The sequence below is a fragment of the Orbicella faveolata genome, unplaced genomic scaffold, assembly GCF_042242905.1.
Source record: "Orbicella faveolata isolate gen_17 unplaced genomic scaffold, um_ofav_v1 contig_1, whole genome shotgun sequence".
Lineage (NCBI taxonomy): Eukaryota > Metazoa > Cnidaria > Anthozoa > Scleractinia > Merulinidae > Orbicella > Orbicella faveolata.
The window spans coordinates 19,763,255-19,784,346 of record NW_028301536.1 but is presented as its reverse complement, the minus strand read 5'-3'; the positions used below and the strand labels follow the sequence as shown (position 1 = coordinate 19,784,346).

Genomic DNA, 21,092 nt, shown 5'->3' with positions numbered 1-21,092 from the left:
GCCCCAAAACTGCTGCACCTATTCAGCAAATACAAGAAGGAACACCCCGAATGTCGTCCGCCTTTAATTGTCATTTCTGATAGAAGGCGCGGCTGTCGGTTGACGTATGGTTGTACACATGCTTGCTCAGAGCATAAAAAAGGTCGAAGTCTCCTCGTTGTTTTTCTTTCTCGTCCTTTGTCCAGTTGAGGTGTCATCTCGTGGTTGGCGTTAAGCGCAGCGGCGTCACTGTTTTTCAGGTAAGTGCCTATACCTGCCCTTGGCCCGCAAGGTTTGTTTGATTAGTATCAACGTTTTACTTCGAGCTTGAAAACGATTATTGCCCTGGGATCTGGTTCAGATTCTAATTTGCACATGTGTCGTAGACGTTGTTTATCATCTGTGCTTGGGTTAAATCACTCGTGCAAGTATATATAACTTGCCATTATTAGACAACTCGTGAATACCTGATGAAGAAGAACACGAACTGATCGATGATGTGCCAAACATAGCTAAGCATGCTTTCTGTAGAGGCCTAACGTTGTCTGTTTGGCGCATTCGTTCTAGTCTTCAACCTTTTTTTTGAGGCTAGCTATTTCAACAGTTAGGATCGCAGTTAGGATCGCAGTTAGGATCCCGCAGTTAGGATCCCGCAGTTAGGATCCCGCAGTTAGGATCCCGCAGTTAGGATCCCGCAGTTAGGATCCCGCCTTCGGATCCCTTAAGAAATTTAAAAAAAGAAATGCCCCCTCCCTTGTTTTCCACCACCCACCCCCCCCCCTCTCCCGATGAATCTTTCAACCTGTATAAAACTAGCATCCCATCCAGGGGGGAGTAGAAATACTTCCGGCCAATTTACTGTTGGGGACAACACTGCGATGAACTAGCATCCCATCCAGGGGGGATGGGGGGGGGGGGGGGAGTAGAAATACTTCTAGTCGCTTCATGCTAAGGAAACCGGATAAGCTCCAGCCTCGTGGGTCACTAGTTTCATATACACACTTTACCTACCATGTCAAATAGTAATTTGTACCCCGCCATGTAATAAAATACTGAATGTGAATAATTTTACGCATATACACCGTAGTCTCGCCCTCCGAAAGATGTAGCTTGTTTCCCAAACAAAAACTCACTTCTGTAGTTAATACTGTGTATAAAGCCCGGGGTATAAAGACAAGATTATTACTAACGTCCCTTCCCCTTTTGCCAAAAAGAGTGGAAACATACATATTTTTGTTTTTTCGGTACTGGATCTCCTCTCAATATTTATGCGAGAAGAGAATAAAGTGACTGAGAGTAGAAAGCTTGAATCTTTGACCTTTCTAGCCCTCCGAGGTGCAAATGTCTCCTATTTACTTTTCAAACGCCCTAAGCGCCGTGTGAAAAGATCAAAGATCACTGATTATTTTGCTGAGCGCAGAGGCTTTTAAGTGTTGACAGATAGCTAAAAGAAGAACTACCTATTGTTTCATATATTCATATCACCACTTCGCATTCCGTTCTGACCTTTCTAATTGAGGCGACCGGCAAGCAGCAATTTATTTCGGAGTAATTTTCTTCGCTTGGCTGAATCCTGACTTCCTAAGTTTCAATGGCTTCTTGCGGGAGTGATAGCAGCGACAATGATAGTGTCAAAAGCTACGCAAGCGTTGTTCGAGGAAATTCGTCTCCACTTCAGAACACATGGTGGAGACGCTTCCAAGAAGAGGACGAAGAACAGGCCGTCGCTATTGCGACCAAACGTTCAGTGGAGGAGCAACAGGTAACCTACCAATTTACTGCACTACGCTGAACAAACGTTTTGTGTAGATACGAACTTGTAGTAATTTTATTCCAGAGTGACGCTAGCGACGAAGTCCTGTGTGTTACCACTACTGGATTCGGTGGTGATGTTGGCCAAAAAAGGCTCACCAATGAAGAAAACTGTGTTGAGGTCAGTATAAATCATGTTTACAATCGGCTGTATTAACTGGAGTGTCGCGTGTACCGTGTGTACCATGTCGAGGGTAAGACGTTTTGCCCAGCGTTAACATTATCAAATCTGGTCTAGAATAACATGTAAGAAAACATGTCACCCCCGGGAGTACATATTGTTCCTCATCTGTTCATAAAGTAAAATGATTAAAACTCTTTTCTTTAACGAAGAATTTTACCGTCTTAAGGCTAGGGGGTGGAAAGCGAATTGCACTGACCTAACTAACGCCTCTTATACCAGCAAATCGTGGAAAACCCTATTTTTTAAACGCTTCAACAACGTGCAAACGCGTGTTATGCGGTTTCCAATGACACGTATTTTTGTTGTTTCAGATTGATGACAGCGAGGAAGACTTGCGTGTCGTTACTCCTGGATTCAGCGAATATACCCAGCAGAAGGAATCCAAGGGAGAGTGCAATCGCAAGGTCAGTTGAAGAATTCCGGAATATTGTTTTGTATCAGGGGAAATTTTTGATTGAGTTTTATTTTTTTCCGGCTTGTCCTTCGCTTTCCATCCCATAAAGGTCGTTTTGACCTTCTTTTCCCCCTTCGGGAGGGGGGGGGGGGAGGGGTCGGCGTAGTTTATCCCGGCTGTTAAAATCTAAAATGGCCGCTGTATCACACAGAAATAGTATGGACCGAGACGACGAGTACCATTCACAGCTCGGTTTAATCAAAAGAATAATAAAAAATAATACAATTTATTATATAAAAGTCAGTGGTATACCGAGTGGTAACAAATCGATAAAGACGATATGATATCCTCACATGTGAAGATATGATATCCTCACCTGTGAAGATATCATTTTTGAAAAAATTATCTTTTGTCCCTTTTAACTACACTTAAATTTATTGCTATATGATCGAAACATCTTCGGATCTCCTTCGGTCGTCTTCGGCAATCTTCGGAAAATCTTCGGAAATGTTCGGAAAATGTTCGGAAACATTCGTCTGGCCTTCGGAGCAATTTTGGAAAATCCTCGGAGATCTTCGGAAAGTGGTCGGAAATCTTAGGAAAATCGTCACATTTTATATAATAAAAAGAAAATTACGGCCGCGCGGAGATACGAAATTTATCTTCTCCTGTAGAAAAATATTTCACGAGTGAGCGCAGCGAACGAGTGAAATATTTTTCAACACTCGAAGATAAATTTCCTATCTCCGCGCGGCCATGTAATATCCTCTATATCTTTACCATCCCCTCCACCCGAGATTCAAGTGAAAAATAAAATAGAGACTGGCGACGGCTCAGGATACACATTGCAGTTCACGGACACATTGATTCATTGAATTATTTCCATGCAGAGGAAACTGACTTTTTTTCCCAATTACAATAGTGGTAGAAATCATTGAATTCTAAATTCAATCGATATTAATCGAACTCACAAAGTTTTACTACTCTTCTCTCAAGGATAAAATTATTGCCATTTCATCAGACGAGGAAAGAAACTGTTTCGAGTGTTCCGCAGTGATAAGCGATGGAGATCTTGGTCTGATGGACCATTTAAAGAAAGAGCATTGGTCTTCCGAGGTGAGATTTCATGTTTCCAGCAGTATACAAAGAAATGTTTCCTTCCTGTCTTTCCGTTCTTTTCCTCTTTTTCTCTGGTGGATGTATGCGTGTGTGTGTTCTTATTTTTATTTTGGAGGGGTGGGGGGGGGGGGTGGTTAGTAACGATTCCTTGACTATACTGTGACATTGTTCCCTTAATGTTAGCAAATGATAGCAAATGTTAGCAAATGATAATAGATGTCTCGTCCGAGACATGTATAAGCGTGATACCTAGCAAACTACCCTAACAATTATTCCAAGATTACATCTGAAATTTTTGCTGCGTGCTCAATGGTTTTTAAATTCGATTCGTTTTTCGTGTAATTAGAGAAGTGTCAGTCCGCGTTTTCTATTGTATGTAGCTTCTTTAGGCTCTTTAAATAAGTTATTTGTTATTGTTATTGACAACTCAGGAATCATCGTCTTTAAGTTCTGAAGATATGGAGGAAAAAGAATTTAATAAGTGTAGAGATTGTGGCAAGTCCTTTTCAGCAAAGAGCAACTTAAGAAAGCACAAACGATTGGGTCGCTGTAAAGGGACCTCACAGGAACAAGAAAGGTAAGAACTATACCACGAGGTAATAGTAATAATAATAATAATTATTATTATAATTATAATAATAATGATTAATTATAGTAATAATAATTAATAGTATGGGTCTTCATAGCTCAAATGGTAGCGCAAATGTGTCTTGCCCTCAACTGAATTCCAAAAATAATGGTCTACTAGGTTTGTTATTTAAGAGTATATTATGACGTCCAATCTGTTTCTTGTCGTTTTTTGCTACGGATGGCAAGGATGGAAATGGATTGAAACTTGAAAAAGGTGGGGCCAACCTTTTCAAGTTTTGATGCTATCTCAACAAAAAATAACAAAAACGTTATTATGGGTTGCTCTTTTTGATACAATCCATTGGATATCCATCTCATAAAACCACTAAGTAACGATTTTAGCGAAGAATTGATCCAAAACAACAAAATCTTCATAACATAGCCCCTTTAAATTGCATTTACCTCTTCGATGATCATATCTTCATTGAAATAGTAATATTGTGCAGCCCACCACTGTTGTGGTCGTTACATATGTCCTATCGATTTCGTTCATTAAAAGCGAACATTTATTTAATTCTAGGGCATTTCACAAAGCACCAAAACGTCGTCAAGAGAAAGACAACTTCGACATTCCTGTTGATATGTAAGTTCCTATATGGTTCAATCGTCGGCGATAATTATTTTAATATTGAGATTGTAATTCAGAAGTTAGTTTTACATAGAAGCTCTTCTTTTTATTAAAAACTTAAAAAACACGAAACAACTTTTCAAAGACATGTTTTGGTATAACTTATGCCATCTTCAGTTTATTCAGTCGTTGACATTTCAGTGTTATCTTTATATACATTTGATAGGTAATTGATACTTCTTACTGAAACTATGATCTATGGTAACTAAATATATAAATAACTAACACAGAGATAAACAATGGTATATAAACAATAAAAAACGGTAAATAACGGTAAAAGATTTAAAAGATGATGGTGTTAAAGGATTGAACTTGCGCGTTCAATTCCGGTTTTAAATTTTGATGTAAATAGCCTCCTTAAGTTTGAGAAAGTATGCCGTTCTAGCAGAATGTGAAATTTTAAAGCAATCATTTTAGTAACTACTTTTACAATCTATAGAGTTGTTGGGGTGTTTAAATACATGAGAATTTCTGTCAGTTAATGTGTGTATTTAATACTTGGGCTGAGGTGGCCAAGTATAAAGTCGATTTTTCTCGTCGTATTCGACACAGCTTCAATCGGGCTCTACTGCTTCTGTGTTATTTTATGTTAAGTATAATTACATAACGTTTCAATGTCAAGAAAATGTCTCGAAATTTCGACGTCTCCTAAACAGCAACTACGTTATATGTTTAAGTGGGGATTAACATTTCTTTGTCTATGGCGAATATTGCAGGTCAAACAGAAAGCTTGGACCAGAAATATGGAAAAACTGTAAAGTGAATGAGGTGGAAGCGCTTCCTTACGACATTGACGGACTGTGTGTATATAAGCTCCCGTTCAAAAAGGATGCAATGATGCAAAGTTCGGCGGACGGAAGGCCCTGGGGCAGATGGAAGTGTTCAAGCAGAAAGAACCTGAATGGAACACGCCGAGTAGCTGAGTGTGGCGGGACGTACGAATGCGTTAACTTGGCTTGTCCCTATTTAAAGACTTACGGGCACAAGAACAACGTACAGTTCAAAAAGCTTCCTCCTGAAGTGGTTTGCTCTTGCTGTGGATATAGCGCGAAACCAATGGCGTGTTTTGCGAGAAAGATTTGGGAGTTTCCCGACGGTGCCAGCCATGTACTAGTTTACCACTATGGAACCCACAAATGCACGGCCATCAAACCAATTGTCGACGTTTCAAGTGAAGTGAACAAATTCTTTAAAGAAAACAGCTCTGCAAAACCTTCTCAATGTGCGTATGAGTCTTTAAAGGCTACCCTTCATGACACCAAAGATGTTAAAGACGTGTACGAGAAAGCTCAGGGTTACGCAGACTACAAGAAGCTACAGAATGTCAAACAAAAAGTCGTGGAGAGCATTAATCCTTTGGGACATTCTTTTGATGCTATAGCGACGATAAAGGAAGCTGCTGATAAAGTGGACAAGTTCCTAATATTTCGTGCAGAAGATGGCCGTCTTTCTGGAAGTGAAAACACGTTTGTCTTTAGGAGTAGCCGCGAGAAAGTGGAAATGATGTACCAAATGCAACGGGGTAGTGGATCTTCCTTGGCTGAGCAATACTGTTTTCTGGATGCAGAACATGACCGAGTACAGAAGATGAAAACTATCAACTTGAGCGTGGAACATCCAGCCTTAAAAGAACTTGTCACTTTGGCAAGCATGGACTGTCAAAGTGAAAGCACCAATACACTTAGCGAGTTTTGGTCCCAGGTCAACAGTGTAAGTGTATGACTTGGTCGTTTACTGAAAAATGCATTTCATTTCCTTATCTCACAGGTGGCGGAAAAATTAAGTGTAATGGATACTTTTTCTTAAGTGCAACACCATTTTAAGAGGCTCAATAGCCTGGTTGTCCAAAACTAAGTCGAATTTCTCCGAAATGGCTTTCATTTTTCTGTAATCAAAAGTAACTTTAAATTTCACACATGGTTTCTGAGAACTCCTGTCAACTGCACAAACGTTGTGGCCAAATCAATTTACTCGAGGTCTCTGGGCAATCACAATTTCTACTAAATAGAGGAGAGAAGGGTGACATCGAATTGAATAAAATAAAAAGTTAATTAATTCATTGATGAATGCATTTATTATCTCACAGGCTCTACGTGAATTTACCGGAGATCAGGGATACATCTTCGATCCAGAGGGTTTCGTAACGGACGAGCATGGAGGAAATAGAGAGAGCATCCGTAGAATGCTTAAGCCCGGTGCAGTGGACAGAGCAAAGTCATGTGAAAACCACTTCTACGACTGTGGTCACAAGCAAGAAAGGAGAGATTGGAGCTCTGGCTCTAAATTAACTTTCAGAAAGATGTTGCACGAAATATATCACGCACCTACCCCTGGCGCATTTGAGGCAAACAGAAGAAAACTAATTGACTGGACGGACAAAAAAACAGAAAAACGAGGCCATATTAAATCCTGGTTCAACAAATTTTGGTTCAAAAGACGAATGCATGTATTCCGCGCCTTTAAGAGTGCAGACACGCCTAATACCAATATGGCAGAGGCAGGCCACTCGCGTAATGCCACAAGAGGTGCCAAAAATAAGTCGCTGGCCACAGTAGCCGAAGAACATATTGTCGAATGTGCTCTGCTGAAATCGAAATTAGAAATGCATGAAAGTGGAACCTACAAAGGGGGCCATTGCCCAACGCAACGTCAAAAACACACAGCGACATTTAGAAGGCAGAGAGACCGAGCTGCTCAATTTGCGAAGGAGCTCGAAGCAGGAGACATCAATCCACGCCTTTACTCTACCTCATCCTTTGTTGACCCCTCTTCGAGTCACAGAGCACCGAAAAGAACAGGGATCTCTACAAGTGATGATATAGGCGCCTTAAGCGCCTCGTCTTCCTCGGAAAATGAAAGCACACATGCAGAAGGACGAAAAACTGCTAAGGCTTCCTTCAGAAAACGAAAGGGAAGAAGCAAAGTGTTCCAAAAGTCGCTCTCGATGGCTAAGCGAACAAAGTCAGTAACGTTGACGCAAATATATGATGCCGGGCCCACAAGAAAGGTGTTCGAACTGGTAGACGGTGGAAGGATAAGATTAGTAGAGATAAGCGAAACACCTACTTGTGACTGTGGCATGGTCTCTTCCAGAGACATTTGCATGCATGTCATATGGGTCATGCTGAGAAAATTGAATGTCAACGAAAATGACGACATTATTCAGCAAAAATCGATTCCAGTTGCCCGGGTCAAGAAGCTTCTGAGAAGTGAAGAGCATGCCGTAAGCAGTGGGGTCACTGCGAGTTTGACTAGTGGAGTCTCCGCTGCAACTACAGCTTTACCACCTGCGGCAAGTACAACAGCCATCAGTGGAGGTTTCTTGCCAAACAGTGGAAGCTCCATAGCGAGCAGAGCTATATCACTTTCAGCAAGTACAACAGCCATCAGTGGAGGTTTCTTACCAAACAGTGGAAGCTCGACAACGTGCAGAGCTTTACCTCTGGCAGCAGGTACAACAGCCATCAGTAGAGGTTTCTTCCACAACATTGGAGTCTCCAACACGAGCAGAGCTCTGCCACCTGCGGTAAGTACAACAGCCATCAGTGGAGGTCTTTTACCAAACAGTGGAAGCTCCACAACGTGCAGAGCTTTACCACCTGCGGCAGGTACAACAGCCATCAGTGGAGGTCTCTTGCCAAACAGTGGCAGCTCCACAACGAGCACAGCAATACCAGCAGCCTATCCACACTTTCCTCCCCATGTCTATCAAAGTCACCAGAAGATGCCTTGGCACAACAGCAACCCATTTGTAATTGTCCCAATTAACAATAGGATAAAGAAATGTGCAGGATGCCCATTTGAGTTTTTGGACGCCAGTGGTCCTACCTTTACTGGTTTGGTTGTTCGCCATTGTGAAAAGGACTTCTACATAGACAAAACTGGGCATCGGATGGTGGGAAGAGAAACCAACAGATATTACCACTGCGAAAATGGATGTCTATTAAATAGGCATCCATACTTCAGCGCCGCTCTGATACGACTCGAACCAGGAGTGCAGTTGAATTCCTTTCAACTAAATCATTTGCAGCGTGCTCTGCATGTACAGTTCCAGTGACAGTTATCAACAGAATAATTTTTTTTTTCGACAAATGAAATAGTGCATGCAAATTCATTAAAGCGGTTAGAACAAATCAATGCCTACTATAAGTTTTAGAAATACCTCAGCAATAAAAATACATTATGTGAGTTTTAATTTCGGTCGCGATCTTGGAGAATTGCACAGTCTATTGACAGTTTTTTTTTAATTCTTGTGTTGCGCGGGACTTGTGCCCAGGTATAATTCGCGTTGTCCTCTACAGATCGTTTTCACTCACATGGTCATATGGCCGCCGTGACGTCATTTGAAAACCATCTGTTGTTCAAATCGTTCCATATTGCGACTGCGTGAGAAATTTTCTTTTAAATTAAGGTCAACCCGGGAAACATTTGGAAAATTGAAGGCAATTTTTAGGGATCCAAAGGGGGGATCCTAACTGCGGGATCCTAACTGCGGGATCCTAACTGCGATCCTAACTGCGATCCTAACTGCGATCCTAACTGCGATCCTAACTGCGATCCTAACTGTACCAATAGTTTATCCCCTTTTTTTTTGCATTTAGCGTGTGTAGCGCTGTTTTGTAATAGACGATAGCGTCCGGCAGTTCTCAAAGAAAATTTTTGACTGACATGAAATCAAATAATCATGATCAGTTGGCCTGCATTCGCTAATTGTCAAGTGTTGCAGGGAGCTGTAATAATCTATTCTTAGATCTCTCCCGAAAAAAAAGAAAAAAAGATTTACGCAGCGTTCCTTCCTGCGTTCGCTACTGGAAACAGAGGCCAGACATATTTCTAAAGACACTTTTCATTATACCGAGGATTCATTTGCGATATATTCAACAAATAAGGTGTTAATAAGCTTTTATAACGCTATCTAAATTGCCTTTGCACCATGGAATGTCTTTATATGTTATTTCATGTGCAATGTCCGAGTTATGCGGACAACAGTTTTCGGCGTTAGATTTCGTAGTGTTAAGGAGTAATCGCGTGTATGCTATCAAATCGGAGACTTCACAGCTTCCTCACAGGAACAAGATGACCCAAGATGCTTTTAAAAACGTTCATGGCAATACATGTCAATAGAACCGACAGGCTGCCATCAATCATTTTTCAGATCTTATGGGGATGTGCCGACGGGGGGAGACAGTATCATGTGTAAGGACCGGTGTAGAGCATTTACATTCTAGGTCTGCGGTAGAAGCTCTTCGGGCTAAGAACATTTTTACTTAATTCTTTTTGTATTGTTTCCTCGACTTTGAATCTAAAAAAGGTCGGAAATTAACAGTTATCCTCAAGTTTTAAGTGTCTGAGATGAGAATTAATTAGAAGAAGCTAGAAGAAGGGCTGGGATCCATTTACTGGTCTTATCAGATAAGTGTAACTCAAAACATTGTCCGCTGGAGTACCCCCGGTACGGTATATATTTCCGGTCACATGTTGTTAATCAATAACCATAGATTTGAATCGGCTCCAAAAAATCACAGAGAAAACCCATGAAATCCTGTTCCATGCTTCACTTTACAGCTCCACGAATTATTCACTGATGAAGATCCTTAGTGTGTCGATTCTCTTCGCTGCTGTCCTAGCAACTTGTACAGGTACGTCTGTCTTATCTTTATGTACTTTTTGTCTGTGTGCATAGTTAACTATCCTGTGTGTAATACAGCTCCTTTGAAATATCACATCTATATGGTTTAGATGTACATTGTCGACGAACTAAGCTTTTAAGAGATGTAAGGTTCGGTTTCTTAAGTGCAAAATAGGTATTGACAAAGAAGTGCCGAATTTATCTCGGGGACTTCAGTAACGTGATCGAACATAGCACGTATTTTGTTCAAATTACGAATGCAAAAAGCACTGCTCCAACGCAACCATTCGGTGAGTCATTGGCATGGAGAAATTTGCATACAAAAATAATAAGTGTGTACATCACTTCATGTATAAACAGAACTTGAAACCTATATGAGAGACAATTTGTAAGTGTATCCTTTATAAAAATCGTTGTACAAGCGAGAATATTCTTCGACTTACGATCGAACATAGCACGTATTTTGTTCAAATTACGAATGCAAAAAGCACTGCTCCAACGCAACCATTCGGTGAGTCATTGGCATGGAGAAATTTGCATACAAAAATAATAAGTGTGTACATCACTTCATGTATAAACAGAACTTGAAACCTATATGAGAGACAATTTGTAAGTGTATCCCTTATAAAAATCGTTGTACAAGCGAGAATATTCTTCGACTTACGAATATAAATACTGTACCGTAGAGAGAAAATTTATGGTTATTATAGGCTTCTCTTTAATCTGGCTTCGATATAGAAGAAGCAAGAGGGTAAATTTACACGCGACAGATCAGGGCAGGTGAGAGCTGAGAATCAGCAAGGGAAACCTGAAATAAAGCGCGTGCGATATTATGAAAAACATGATTTTTCTGAAGGTTAATAAAACTTATGAAGATCGTGTTCTTCAATGAAAAGCGAAACAATAAGCCAATACTCAAGAGAGTTCAGTCTTTGAAGTCAATAAAGACTGAAAGTAGAGCGGTGTTCCTTGTAGTTTTTGATATCATTCCTGCAGAGCACGGTGGGTACTTTTGTTTACAGTTCAAACTTTGAAAGAAAAAGTCTTTGTAGGTTCCTCTCTCTCCACGAAGGTGAAATGAAAATCATTTAAAATTAGCTGCGTTATCCTTAGAAATCGCTCATTTCATCATGTTAATTCATTTTTGCGTGCTGACAATAACTAACAAGCATTTCGTAACTCCTGATTGAGCAGTAAGCCCCATCAAGAGAATTTTGCTCAAAGGCATGCCAACCTGCTTAACAATACACTAGACTGATTGGAACTGATTACGGAAGCTCTAACCTCGATGACATTTTAAGTAGTTAAGAGTAGCTAGTTAACCCTTCTCAGCCATACTACTGCGCGTGAGGTTACTACTGAGAATTTTGTCTGTAAATATGGTTGCATTTTTTCTGTGTTTACGTATCCTACTATCGGTTGGCAGAAATAACTTTTGAGGCTAAAAGCTCATTACAGATAAGGATAAGACGTAGATTTAACAGGCAATGGGTCAGTTTAAATCCCATTTCCTCATCGGCAGCATTTTATCCCACCACAGATAACCGCAAAACACGTTAGTTCCTATAATCCAATGGACGTTTGTATGTCTTGGCCTACAAATTTGATTATTTTACAGCATACCTGAGTCTCATCAGAAACTAAATTAACCCGTTTGCATTTTTCGGTGTTCACGTTTTCGCTCGTACTATCTGTTGACGCAAGTAAAGGTCCTTCTCGTTATCATTTATAAAGTCTATTGATGAAACGCGAAGTGGTTCCAGAAATTGTTTAACCTAAATCTAATTGGCATAGAATTCACATAATTAAGGAACCAACGGGCATTTCCTTACTAATACTGCTAAAAATATCTGATTATCCACTGTGAGACGACTGTCTGTGAACAAAGTAATGCGCACACTACCCACCCTGACAGCCCTTCCGAAGGCCCAACCCGTGCGCATCAAGTGTTATAGTAGCATATATATTGAATACGGTCAGAGGCTCTCCGCTGTGCATACATTTGTTAAATCAGATTTACATAGTGTTCTAAATGTTTCAATTGTCCTGGGAATAAACGTTTTAAAGAAAGGAAGTAGAGGGGGAAGCCGGTGAGTGAGATGAGACCAATCCACTTGGCGAGATAAAAGCGTTGCACGTACAGGTGGTTTTTTAAGGGCATTTAATTACAGATTTGTGGTTTAATTTTATCAAATCATACTTTGTATAATTGACAACATCTTTACTGACAGAGTAAATATGACTTCTACCAGAATTGTTTGAAACCCCTTTAAGAACAACTTATTTTAACCGCGCAGTTTTAAAGTGCTATGATCAGCTATGAATGCTTGAAAAGGATTGGTCACCAGTTGATTAATGTGATCTGATTCCTGCTTCCGACGCTGATCTCACGGCGAAGCATCTGTCTGGAAAAATTCTTTTTTTTTTTTTAACATTACCACTTCGAATTTGGTCGGCAATCGTTTGTTATCACATGGAAACTCGTTCAGACGTGATAATCGTGTTATATTATAAATTTCTCTTACCGGCCAAGTTCTTGACCTTTTTTGTGACTTCATTTCAGATTGCGATGGATATATTGTTGTCACGTGACAGAGGCAGTAATGTATCACGAAACTGAATCCACCATGCATGGTGAAACGAAATCAAGTAAAATAAAGCTAAACTTGCGTTTCTAATGTCGTAGCGGCTCAAAATAGTAATTATGCGCTCTCTTTTACACAAACAATCGAGCTACGTAACAACATCATGTCTTTTCGTTTGCCTTTTGATAAACGTCACTGATTGCATAAGCTGTCAAACCATGACAGCTGGAAAAACAGGATACGTTAAGACGTGAATTATTATGCCATATTTAGAGAGAGTTGCCAAATTTTCTCAGTAGAAGTTTTTCTGGTTTAGTCGCGAGCACGCTGCCAGTATGGTAACTACCATGGAAGTCCTGTTCTTGATGATCTTCTTCGCGACAAGCCTGGCCGCATCGAACGGTATGCCATCCCATTTACCTTGTGTAGGTTACTCTAAGCTGAGCCGGTGAATGTTTTGCATGTTGTTTTGGACTCCAAAATTTACATCTAGCATGCAGGTCAAAGTTTGGCTCCCTTGTAACTCACCAATAAGTTCCGAACGTCGTTACTTTTAGGATTAAGCAGCCTTTTCAAAGAAGAAATCGCCACTGGATTTACCAATAACCCTGTCATTTTGTCGTTACTTCTAGAACCTTGTGGTTTTTCAGTCTTGCTCTAACGGAGCGGCTAAATAATAAAAATGAATGAATAATCAAATCGTACCCTATTTAACAAACAAAAAATACTTCTTTACATAACAAACCACGGTGTTCTTACACCCGCAAAATTAATGTATGAACCCTCACTTATGTACAATCACACGTTTTGTTGGTCCCACACGGAAATCTTTAATTTAAAGCTCTGAGCTCGGTTTTTATGTCAGGTTGCCTTTATTTACAATTTCGAGTACTTAAAACGTAATAGTCCTCAGGGAAATTTACTTTGAATACAGAAAGTAAGCTTAAAAAGTCTTAAGCAAAGTTTGGTTGCGCAATAACGGCACACATCTCTTTTACGTATATTAGTTCAATGGCATGCAGAACTTGCTGAAACAATAACTACTTTATAACACTATTCCCAGTAACACTTAAATTAAGTGAGGGCTGGATGACTTTGCAATTAGAGTAACCAGTTGCAGTTTTGTCTGTAAATACAACGAGAAACTACAATAATAATGCTATTTGACGTAATCTGTTAGCAAAAATGTGGCTTGGCATACGATTTTCTCGTCAAGTGCAGAGAAAAGGTTTCTTATACCGGCTAAGGTAAGTTAAAAGGTTTTTTATTCACTTCTGGGGGTCACCTCGAGTCAATTAATGGGTTCCTATGTATGTGGGTAGGACCTTGATGTATTACAAGTTGAGTAACAACTGTAGACCAGTGCTTTCGTGTGGAACTGTTTACTGAGGTGAACAACGGTTTTACCTTGTTTTCAGCCCCTGGTAGATATATATATATATATATATATATATATATATATATATATATATACTCATGAGTGGGCAACCACGAAACAATTCCAGTGAAAGCTATTGAGCAGCACTTTCGTGTGGTGATGTTTTTGTTCCAATATTTTTATAAAGCTCAAGTATGGATTTTTTTGGAGCGTTAATGGTTAAAATAATAATTATAGCTATAACAACCAGTGACGGCCGATAACTATATATAGAATGAAAACTATGTACTTTTCTTTTCGTCAGTAGTGAGGGCAAAAACGCATTTCCACATCTCTTCACTCAGTGACTTATGAGGGCGGCAAAGGTTTACGTGTGACACGTGATGAGGTTAAAAATTAGTGTTTGATGCGTTAAGAGCAACTAAAAGACATACGTGATTTGTGTATTTATAAAAATAACAATTGTTAAAAGTAGTTAAAGGTATATGTGACGCGAGAACTTTGTTAAAATTCGTACGTGAAATGTGATCACAACGTAACCCTTTGCCGTTTCCTACCTTTACTTTTGATTTCAATTTTGTGTTAACTCAATCACCGATCGTAAACCGATACATAAAAGATAAGGAAGAACTTTGAAATTCTTATGGACTGAGACATAATTTTAGCACGCCAATTCTAAGAGTAGCAGTGGTTAGGAAGCGTAACCACAGGAGCCAAAGGATTCAATTCTAACTTGGGCTTCTCTAAAACAAAATGAGCCCACTCTGAGAAACACATGGGTGATGTTCTATTCCTAGTCTGATAGCTCGTGATGTGCTGATAGCTGTAAAGAGTTGTTTTGCCGAGTGAGTGGTAGAAAGAAACTCTGAGTTATAATTTGTTGTCAATTCGGCATTTGTGGATTGACAACAATGTACGGTACAGATAATACCAATCAGTTGTCCTTCAAAGTCCCTCGTCAGAGCACACCTGACAGTGACTCACCCAGTCGAGATAAACATCAAACTTGATTTTCATTCTAACTTTATAGCTCGCGATAATTTTCAGTGACTTGGCTTTTAAGGTTTTACGTACCGTCTGATAAATATTCAATAATTGCAGGTACGATGCCATTTAAAGATCAGTGTCTTTATTGGCACAACTACTTCAGGACACTTCACCAGGTAAATACACGTGACAGCCTCGTGGACAAAAAAAAATTGCTGACCTTTTCTTGTGAAGGGGTGGGGCGAGGAGGAGGTTGAAATGGCATATAAATGACCCACTGCTATTTTGCTTTATTGTTCACATATTCATGAAAAAGACATAAGTTTTATGACACTTTTTGCTATTTGATTTTGTTTTTATGAATTAAGGTCCAACCATATCTGCATGTCCAGTATACACTGCAATAAGATCTCCATTTGTTTTTAAGGTTCCCAATGTCACGTGGTCGATGAGCCTCCAAAAAGAGGCGGAGGACTGGGTAAAGTATCTTGCAGAAAACAACAAGTTTCACCACAGCTCGAAGAATCCTGGGAACTTGTATCTGTCAGCGTACAAACCCAAGGAGTATTGCAGTGATGCTATTTGGTGGTTCCATAACGAAGAAAAGTTTTACAATTACAGCAATCCTCGCTATGTCAGAGCTGCTGGACATTTCACTCAGGTAAGTTATGAGCGCTGTCACAGAGTTTAACTGAAAAAAGTTTTCTCAACAATCTGTCTCGTTGGTCCAGAATCCCAACCAGGTCAGTTGTAACTGCCTCGATTTGTAGCACCTTTTTTTCTCGTGTTATTGGAGTCTGTTATCAGCTGCCAAAAATATTTCGACAAGAACATTGCTGAAAATCAAAAGAAAGAAATCCCGGTGGTCTGTAAAGGGGCTACTTGTCGAATGGAACATCTTGAAAAATTCGTTCAGTCTTTTCAAATCGTAAACTCAATGATTTCATCATTTGTTACTTCCTTGATGTTTCTCTGCAATAATAAACTACAGACTTCTTTCTTTTGTATGTCGCAAAAATGACATGGCTAGTTGAATCTATCCGGCCGACGCATATGTTGACTGACTCTGTTTGTTGTATCTCAGGTGCTTTGGAGAAACTCGAAACAGATCGGTGCCGCCTGGGCCATCCGTAAAGACAACAGGCTAGTTATATCGATCAAATACCATCCTGGCGGAAACTACATCGGTTACTTTGGAAGAAATATCTTTCGCCCAACAGCAGCTCTTCTAGGACCCGAATGGCCGCATGTTCCTCCTAAATTTGCTAGGTGTCCTGCAGCTGCAATAATCACACCGGAACCGCCAACCACGGCACCAACCACGGCACCAACCACGGCAACAACCACGGCAACAACCACGGCAACAACCACGGCAACAACCACGGCAACAACCACGGCACCAACCACGGCACCAACCACGGCACCAACCACGGCACCAGCCACCACTCCTGACATGGGAGGTAATACTGAACGTTTTCCCATAGCTAGACATGACAAGCTCATTAATGAATTCACCACACCTGATATGGGAGGTAATACATAAACCTTTTTTCCATAGCTACACGTCAGGAGCTCATTGATAGATTCAAATGAGCCAATGATTCCCAGTAAGTGTCAGTAAGAGCACTAAAACGAATCCAGAGGACCTTCTTTCTCAAAACGAGTCAGGAACATCTTTACCAGTTCAGCTTGATGTGCGCCCTCCCCGCCCTCGCCTAAAAATCAAAACTGTTTCATGTTTTGTTTCAATTTTTTCACTGATATGATCTTTTTGTTTTGTGAAATTTCAGGTACGATGCCATTTCAACATCAATGTCTTTATTGGCACAACTACTTCCGCACCCTTCATCAGGTAAGTTTACGCCACTGAAAGAGGCGCGTCTCGCTACGTACATAAATAACGAAAAAAAATCGGCGCTATAATTTTAGATTGAATTTGTAAGGTAAAGGTAAGGTAAAATGTTTATTAGACACGGCGTCTAATTCAGGACTTAAAAACATTGAATTAAATTAGTCTAACTATCTAACTAATAAATCACTAATAACTACTACAATGAAAGAAATGATAAAAAAAAACCTGCTTTACAAGGAAGCCGTGTATAAAAGCAAAATAAAACTTATATAAGACTACCATCAAAATCATAATTCTTCAACTTAGATTTAAATTCATCGAGAGAGGGTGACTGACGAATATCCAAGGACAAACACATTGCGATATGTCCACACACTGCGATATTGCAAGGCTTGAACGCGGTCAGGTGATGATCGAGTCAATCTCATTAGGTTTTGTACAACTTCTGTGGTAGATAGTGAGTAGCCTAGCTGTATGCGGTTGTAAACAAAATGGCAGCCGCTTCTATGGGTTTTCGAAGTATGTGTGAAGAGCTAGGATTTAGTTTTGAAACAAAAGTGGATTTATACTTAAACAATTAGATTATTCGCTCTTGATTTCTATGCGTGACAGTCGACTCTAACTGCACCCCTGTGAACTATAACCCGATAGAAATCGACAGCGAATAATCTAATTGTTAGTGAAACGCTTACAAATAACGAATATTGTTTCGGGGAAAATTACAAACATTAAAACGCATGAAGGACGCCCGCGTGATTTATTTTACCCGTTAACCACTCGACGTTTTTGCAGAAATAATCTAATAAATATCCTTTGCTGTTTTTCAAATATTAAAGGTTCCCTTTGTCACCTGGTCGATTAGCCTTCAAAGGGAAGCGGAAGACTGGGTCAAGTATCTTGCAGAGAATAACAAGTTTGGCATTAGCAAGACCAATTCTGGGAACTTATACATGTCAGCGTATAGACCGAGGGAATATTGTAGTGAAGCTGTTTGGTGGTTCCATAGCCAAGAAAAGTATTATGATTTCAGAAATCCTCGCTATGTCAAAGCGGCTAGCAACTTTACCCAGGTAAGTTTGAAACAGTAACTGTTCATAGCTGAATTAAGTTGAGCCGGGTATTTCCTTCCTTGTTTTTGCGCATGCAATTGTGCGGACTGGCAGACATGATAGGCTGGTGGACTGACTCACTCACTGAGGCTGGTGGACAGACGGATGGACGGACTGACTGAAGCCAATGACAAACAATCAAACATGATTCTGATAATACGTGGAATTAAAAAGTTTCCCTTGATTATATCTCAAATGATAAAAGTTAAGCTAACCTTCTGGCCCAGGATGTCCGAAAGGTGGATAACGCTATCCAACGAATATATCACAATCCGGTAGATAGCGTAGTTGGTTTTGTAAACACTTTTCCACTGGATAGCGGTTTATCCGGTGGATAGCGGCGTTATCCAGCCAAAACTGAGGTCTGATTTGTCGAAACCATTATGCGAATAGCAGAACTGAATGTTGTCATATATTATAACAAAATCCCGCTCTGGTACATAAAGAAATATACGGAAAGCAGTTATAGGGGAATTTTAATGTTGAACTCGTCCCTTACCCCCGCTTCCCTCAAATACCGTAAATGTCTCCGCAAACAATTTATTAAATGATCTCTGTACGGTACAGTATAATTACTAACATGTGATCACTTTTCAGATGGTTTGGAAAAACGTGAAACAAATCGGTGCTGCTTGGGCATTCCGTAAAGACTACAGGCTTGTTGTAGCAATTAAGTACAGTCCTGAGAGTAACGAGGATGGCAATTTTGAAGAAAACGTTTTTCCTCCCATCGCGGAAACCCTGGGACCAGAATGGGCGCGGAATCCCCCTGAATATGCCAGGTGCCCCAGGGAGAACATACCATCACAGCCTCCCACGAACGCAACCACGAACGCAAGTAAGCCTCACGTAAAAGGGGTAGCGAGGAAGACTGGGTCAAACCTGGAGCTCTTCATTGTCTCTGTTATCCTTGCTGGTTTATTTTCGTAAATGGCAGTTAACTTTGAGCGACGAGAAAAACCTGTTTGTTTGCCGAGGACACTTAAAATGCAGACACCCTACTCCCTACATGTCTTACAGTGGAACTTCATGTGATTTTTCGTAGAGAACAGTTGCTACTGTTATTCTTACACTGGGCTCCAAAACCCGGTACAATATTTAATTTAAAAGTTATTTATTGAGAAAGGAGCTTAAAGGTTCAGTTGCAGTGCAATCATAATAATTATAAGAACATAAATTCTAGCTCTCGGGCTATTATTGCACATTTAGTCTGCTAATAGACCTTCCCCGCGTTTCATATCATTTACATGCATTTCCTGTATTTTTGCACACCCTGAAATCGACCCGACTCGGTGCCCTTGGTGGTTAAAATGAAGGTAAAGTCTGTTTCCGTTATATCATGTTTTTGTTTGAAAGATCTGGAATTCTTTAAAGCTAACAGACATATGACACAAAGTTGGTCGAGAGGGGATTCCAAGATAGACTCTCTATTTGATCTTAGTAGTTTTATATTTTGAACCTTTTTAAGGACGTTCGCGCGAAAATTTTCCAGTGGATAGATTTTTTTTTAAATTTTACGGTAGTCAGATAATGAGTTACTTGTGTCAGAACTGCGAAAAAAAATTGGGGTTCACTGACTTCGTTTCATAGATAAAGCGTGTGGAAAACTACCCTGATTTTGGCGCACGTAATTCAGCATGGTCTACAGGGGTTTGTAGTTAAAAATATCGAAGGTGAGTCTACGGAGGCAAACGATCTTAGTCATATTTTGTAGAAGTGGGCCTGTTGCGTAAAAAATTCCAAATTTTACCAACGTTTACACAAAACGTAACCCTTCAAGAGGCATTTGAAACGGTCGCACAGATAAACGAAGAGCTAATTAAAAGAACGGAATTCGATGGTGCATTTTGCAAAAAATTCAACTCGAATTCGATGGTGCATTTTGCAAAAAATTAAACTTCTAGTCAATAGATTTTCTTCATTTTTTTCGCCAAACGTAGAAAATCGGCATGAGAGAAAATGATCCATCAAAAGAAAAATAGGGGTCACAGAACGTCCAAGATCGTTAAATCCAGGAAAAGCTATAGCAATGGCCATCTGCCCTATCATTGTCGGTTCATTTTATTACTTAGCACGCGCTCTTCATGCGTGACGTGGTGACTGAATCTGCGCAGTAAGGATGCGCAGAAACAATTAGCGCGAACTTCCTTAAACTAATTTTTTTATCTAATTTTAAGCATGTTGTGAGGTTTATAAATTCTAAGTTTTTTTATTATATTTAGCAGGGCCTCTATTGAGCTGACAGAGTTATCCTGAAAAAATGAAGGTTTACTTACTTAGTCACTGATTAATGTAGTATGCTCGTCCATTCTAGTCTCGTGGCTATAAAATAATAACGTTTTTGCATGCCACCTTAATTTGATTAATTTTAAAAGAAATATTTCTTCATTGAAAGGTCACATAATCTGAAATGACGCAGCAAACAGCCAACTATCAATGGCTCGTTAGACCATAGTAATATGGAAATGGCCAATAATAGTTAGCCACGGCCGTGTAAAATTTTGTAACCGTAATAGCGATGTAATGAAATTGTATTTTCCTTTTCGTCCCGATGCATGGGACTGAAATATTTGTGCACGTTTTGGAAATGTAAACAGATTTTCAGCTGGATGTAAATTTGTATAAAGGAATGTAAAACGACTGTCAGATGACGGTTGACAGGACAACTACATATGATTTATATGATTTATATGTCAAGCATTAATAATATAATGACGTGATGAGAATAAAGAGAACAATGTTGAGAAAATGATTTTAAGATGATTTGTTACAAGCTTGTAACGTTTCAAAATGTAAGGGGAGAGTC

At 39.8% G+C, this 21,092-nt stretch overlaps 2 protein-coding genes across 5 annotated transcripts; both read left to right on the top strand.

The window, feature by feature from the left end:
- Positions 1-15: 15 nt before the first annotated feature.
- LOC110056948 (uncharacterized) lies at positions 16-21,035 on the top strand. Of its 3 annotated transcripts, XM_089294397.1 has the most exons (8): positions 16-239; positions 10,312-10,385; positions 15,440-15,501; positions 15,753-15,986; positions 16,410-16,785; positions 17,116-17,177; positions 18,014-18,247; positions 18,884-21,035. In XM_089294397.1, the coding sequence occupies exons 2-8, from the start codon at positions 10,331-10,333 to the stop codon at positions 19,214-19,216; spliced, it is 1,356 nt and encodes a 451-aa protein (XP_089150523.1). In that variant the 5' UTR covers positions 16-239; positions 10,312-10,330; the 3' UTR covers positions 19,217-21,035. The 3 variants fall into 3 exon arrangements, with proteins under 3 accessions (XP_089150523.1, XP_089150517.1, XP_020619169.2); XM_089294391.1 differs by lacking the exon at positions 16-239 and having other exon boundaries at positions 10,243-10,385; XM_020763510.2 differs by lacking the exons at positions 16-239; positions 10,312-10,385 and adding an exon at positions 13,218-13,362.
- Positions 903-8,941, top strand: LOC149118346 (uncharacterized). Of its 2 annotated transcripts, XM_089294347.1 has the most exons (7): positions 903-1,912; positions 2,287-2,379; positions 3,366-3,485; positions 3,920-4,065; positions 4,639-4,701; positions 5,463-6,456; positions 6,833-8,941. In XM_089294347.1, exons 3-7 carry the CDS (start codon positions 3,450-3,452, stop codon positions 8,801-8,803), a joined length of 3,210 nt encoding a protein of 1,069 aa, XP_089150473.1. In that variant the 5' UTR covers positions 903-1,912; positions 2,287-2,379; positions 3,366-3,449; the 3' UTR covers positions 8,804-8,941. The 2 variants fall into 2 exon arrangements, with proteins under 2 accessions (XP_089150473.1, XP_089150478.1); XM_089294352.1 differs by lacking the exons at positions 903-1,912; positions 2,287-2,379 and having other exon boundaries at positions 3,300-3,485.
- Positions 21,036-21,092: the final 57 nt, after the last annotated feature.

Excerpts from the sequence above, each read along its gene's own strand:
- LOC149118346 (XM_089294347.1), top strand. The coding sequence starts at position 3,450 with ATGGACCATTTAAAGAAAGAGCATTGGTCTTCCGAG. Across the intron at positions 4,066-4,638 it reads ACCTCACAGGAACAAGAAAG|GGCATTTCACAAAGCACCAA; the intron begins GTAAGAACTATA and ends ATTTAATTCTAG. Across the intron at positions 6,457-6,832 it reads TTTGGTCCCAGGTCAACAGT|GCTCTACGTGAATTTACCGG; the intron begins GTAAGTGTATGA and ends ATTATCTCACAG.
- LOC110056948 (XM_020763510.2), top strand. The coding sequence starts at position 13,296 with ATGGTAACTACCATGGAAGTCCTGTTCTTGATGATCTTCTTCGCGACA. Across the intron at positions 15,987-16,409 it reads CTGCTGGACATTTCACTCAG|GTGCTTTGGAGAAACTCGAA; the intron begins GTAAGTTATGAG and ends GTTGTATCTCAG. Across the intron at positions 16,786-17,115 it reads CACCACTCCTGACATGGGAG|GTACGATGCCATTTCAACAT; the intron begins GTAATACTGAAC and ends GTGAAATTTCAG.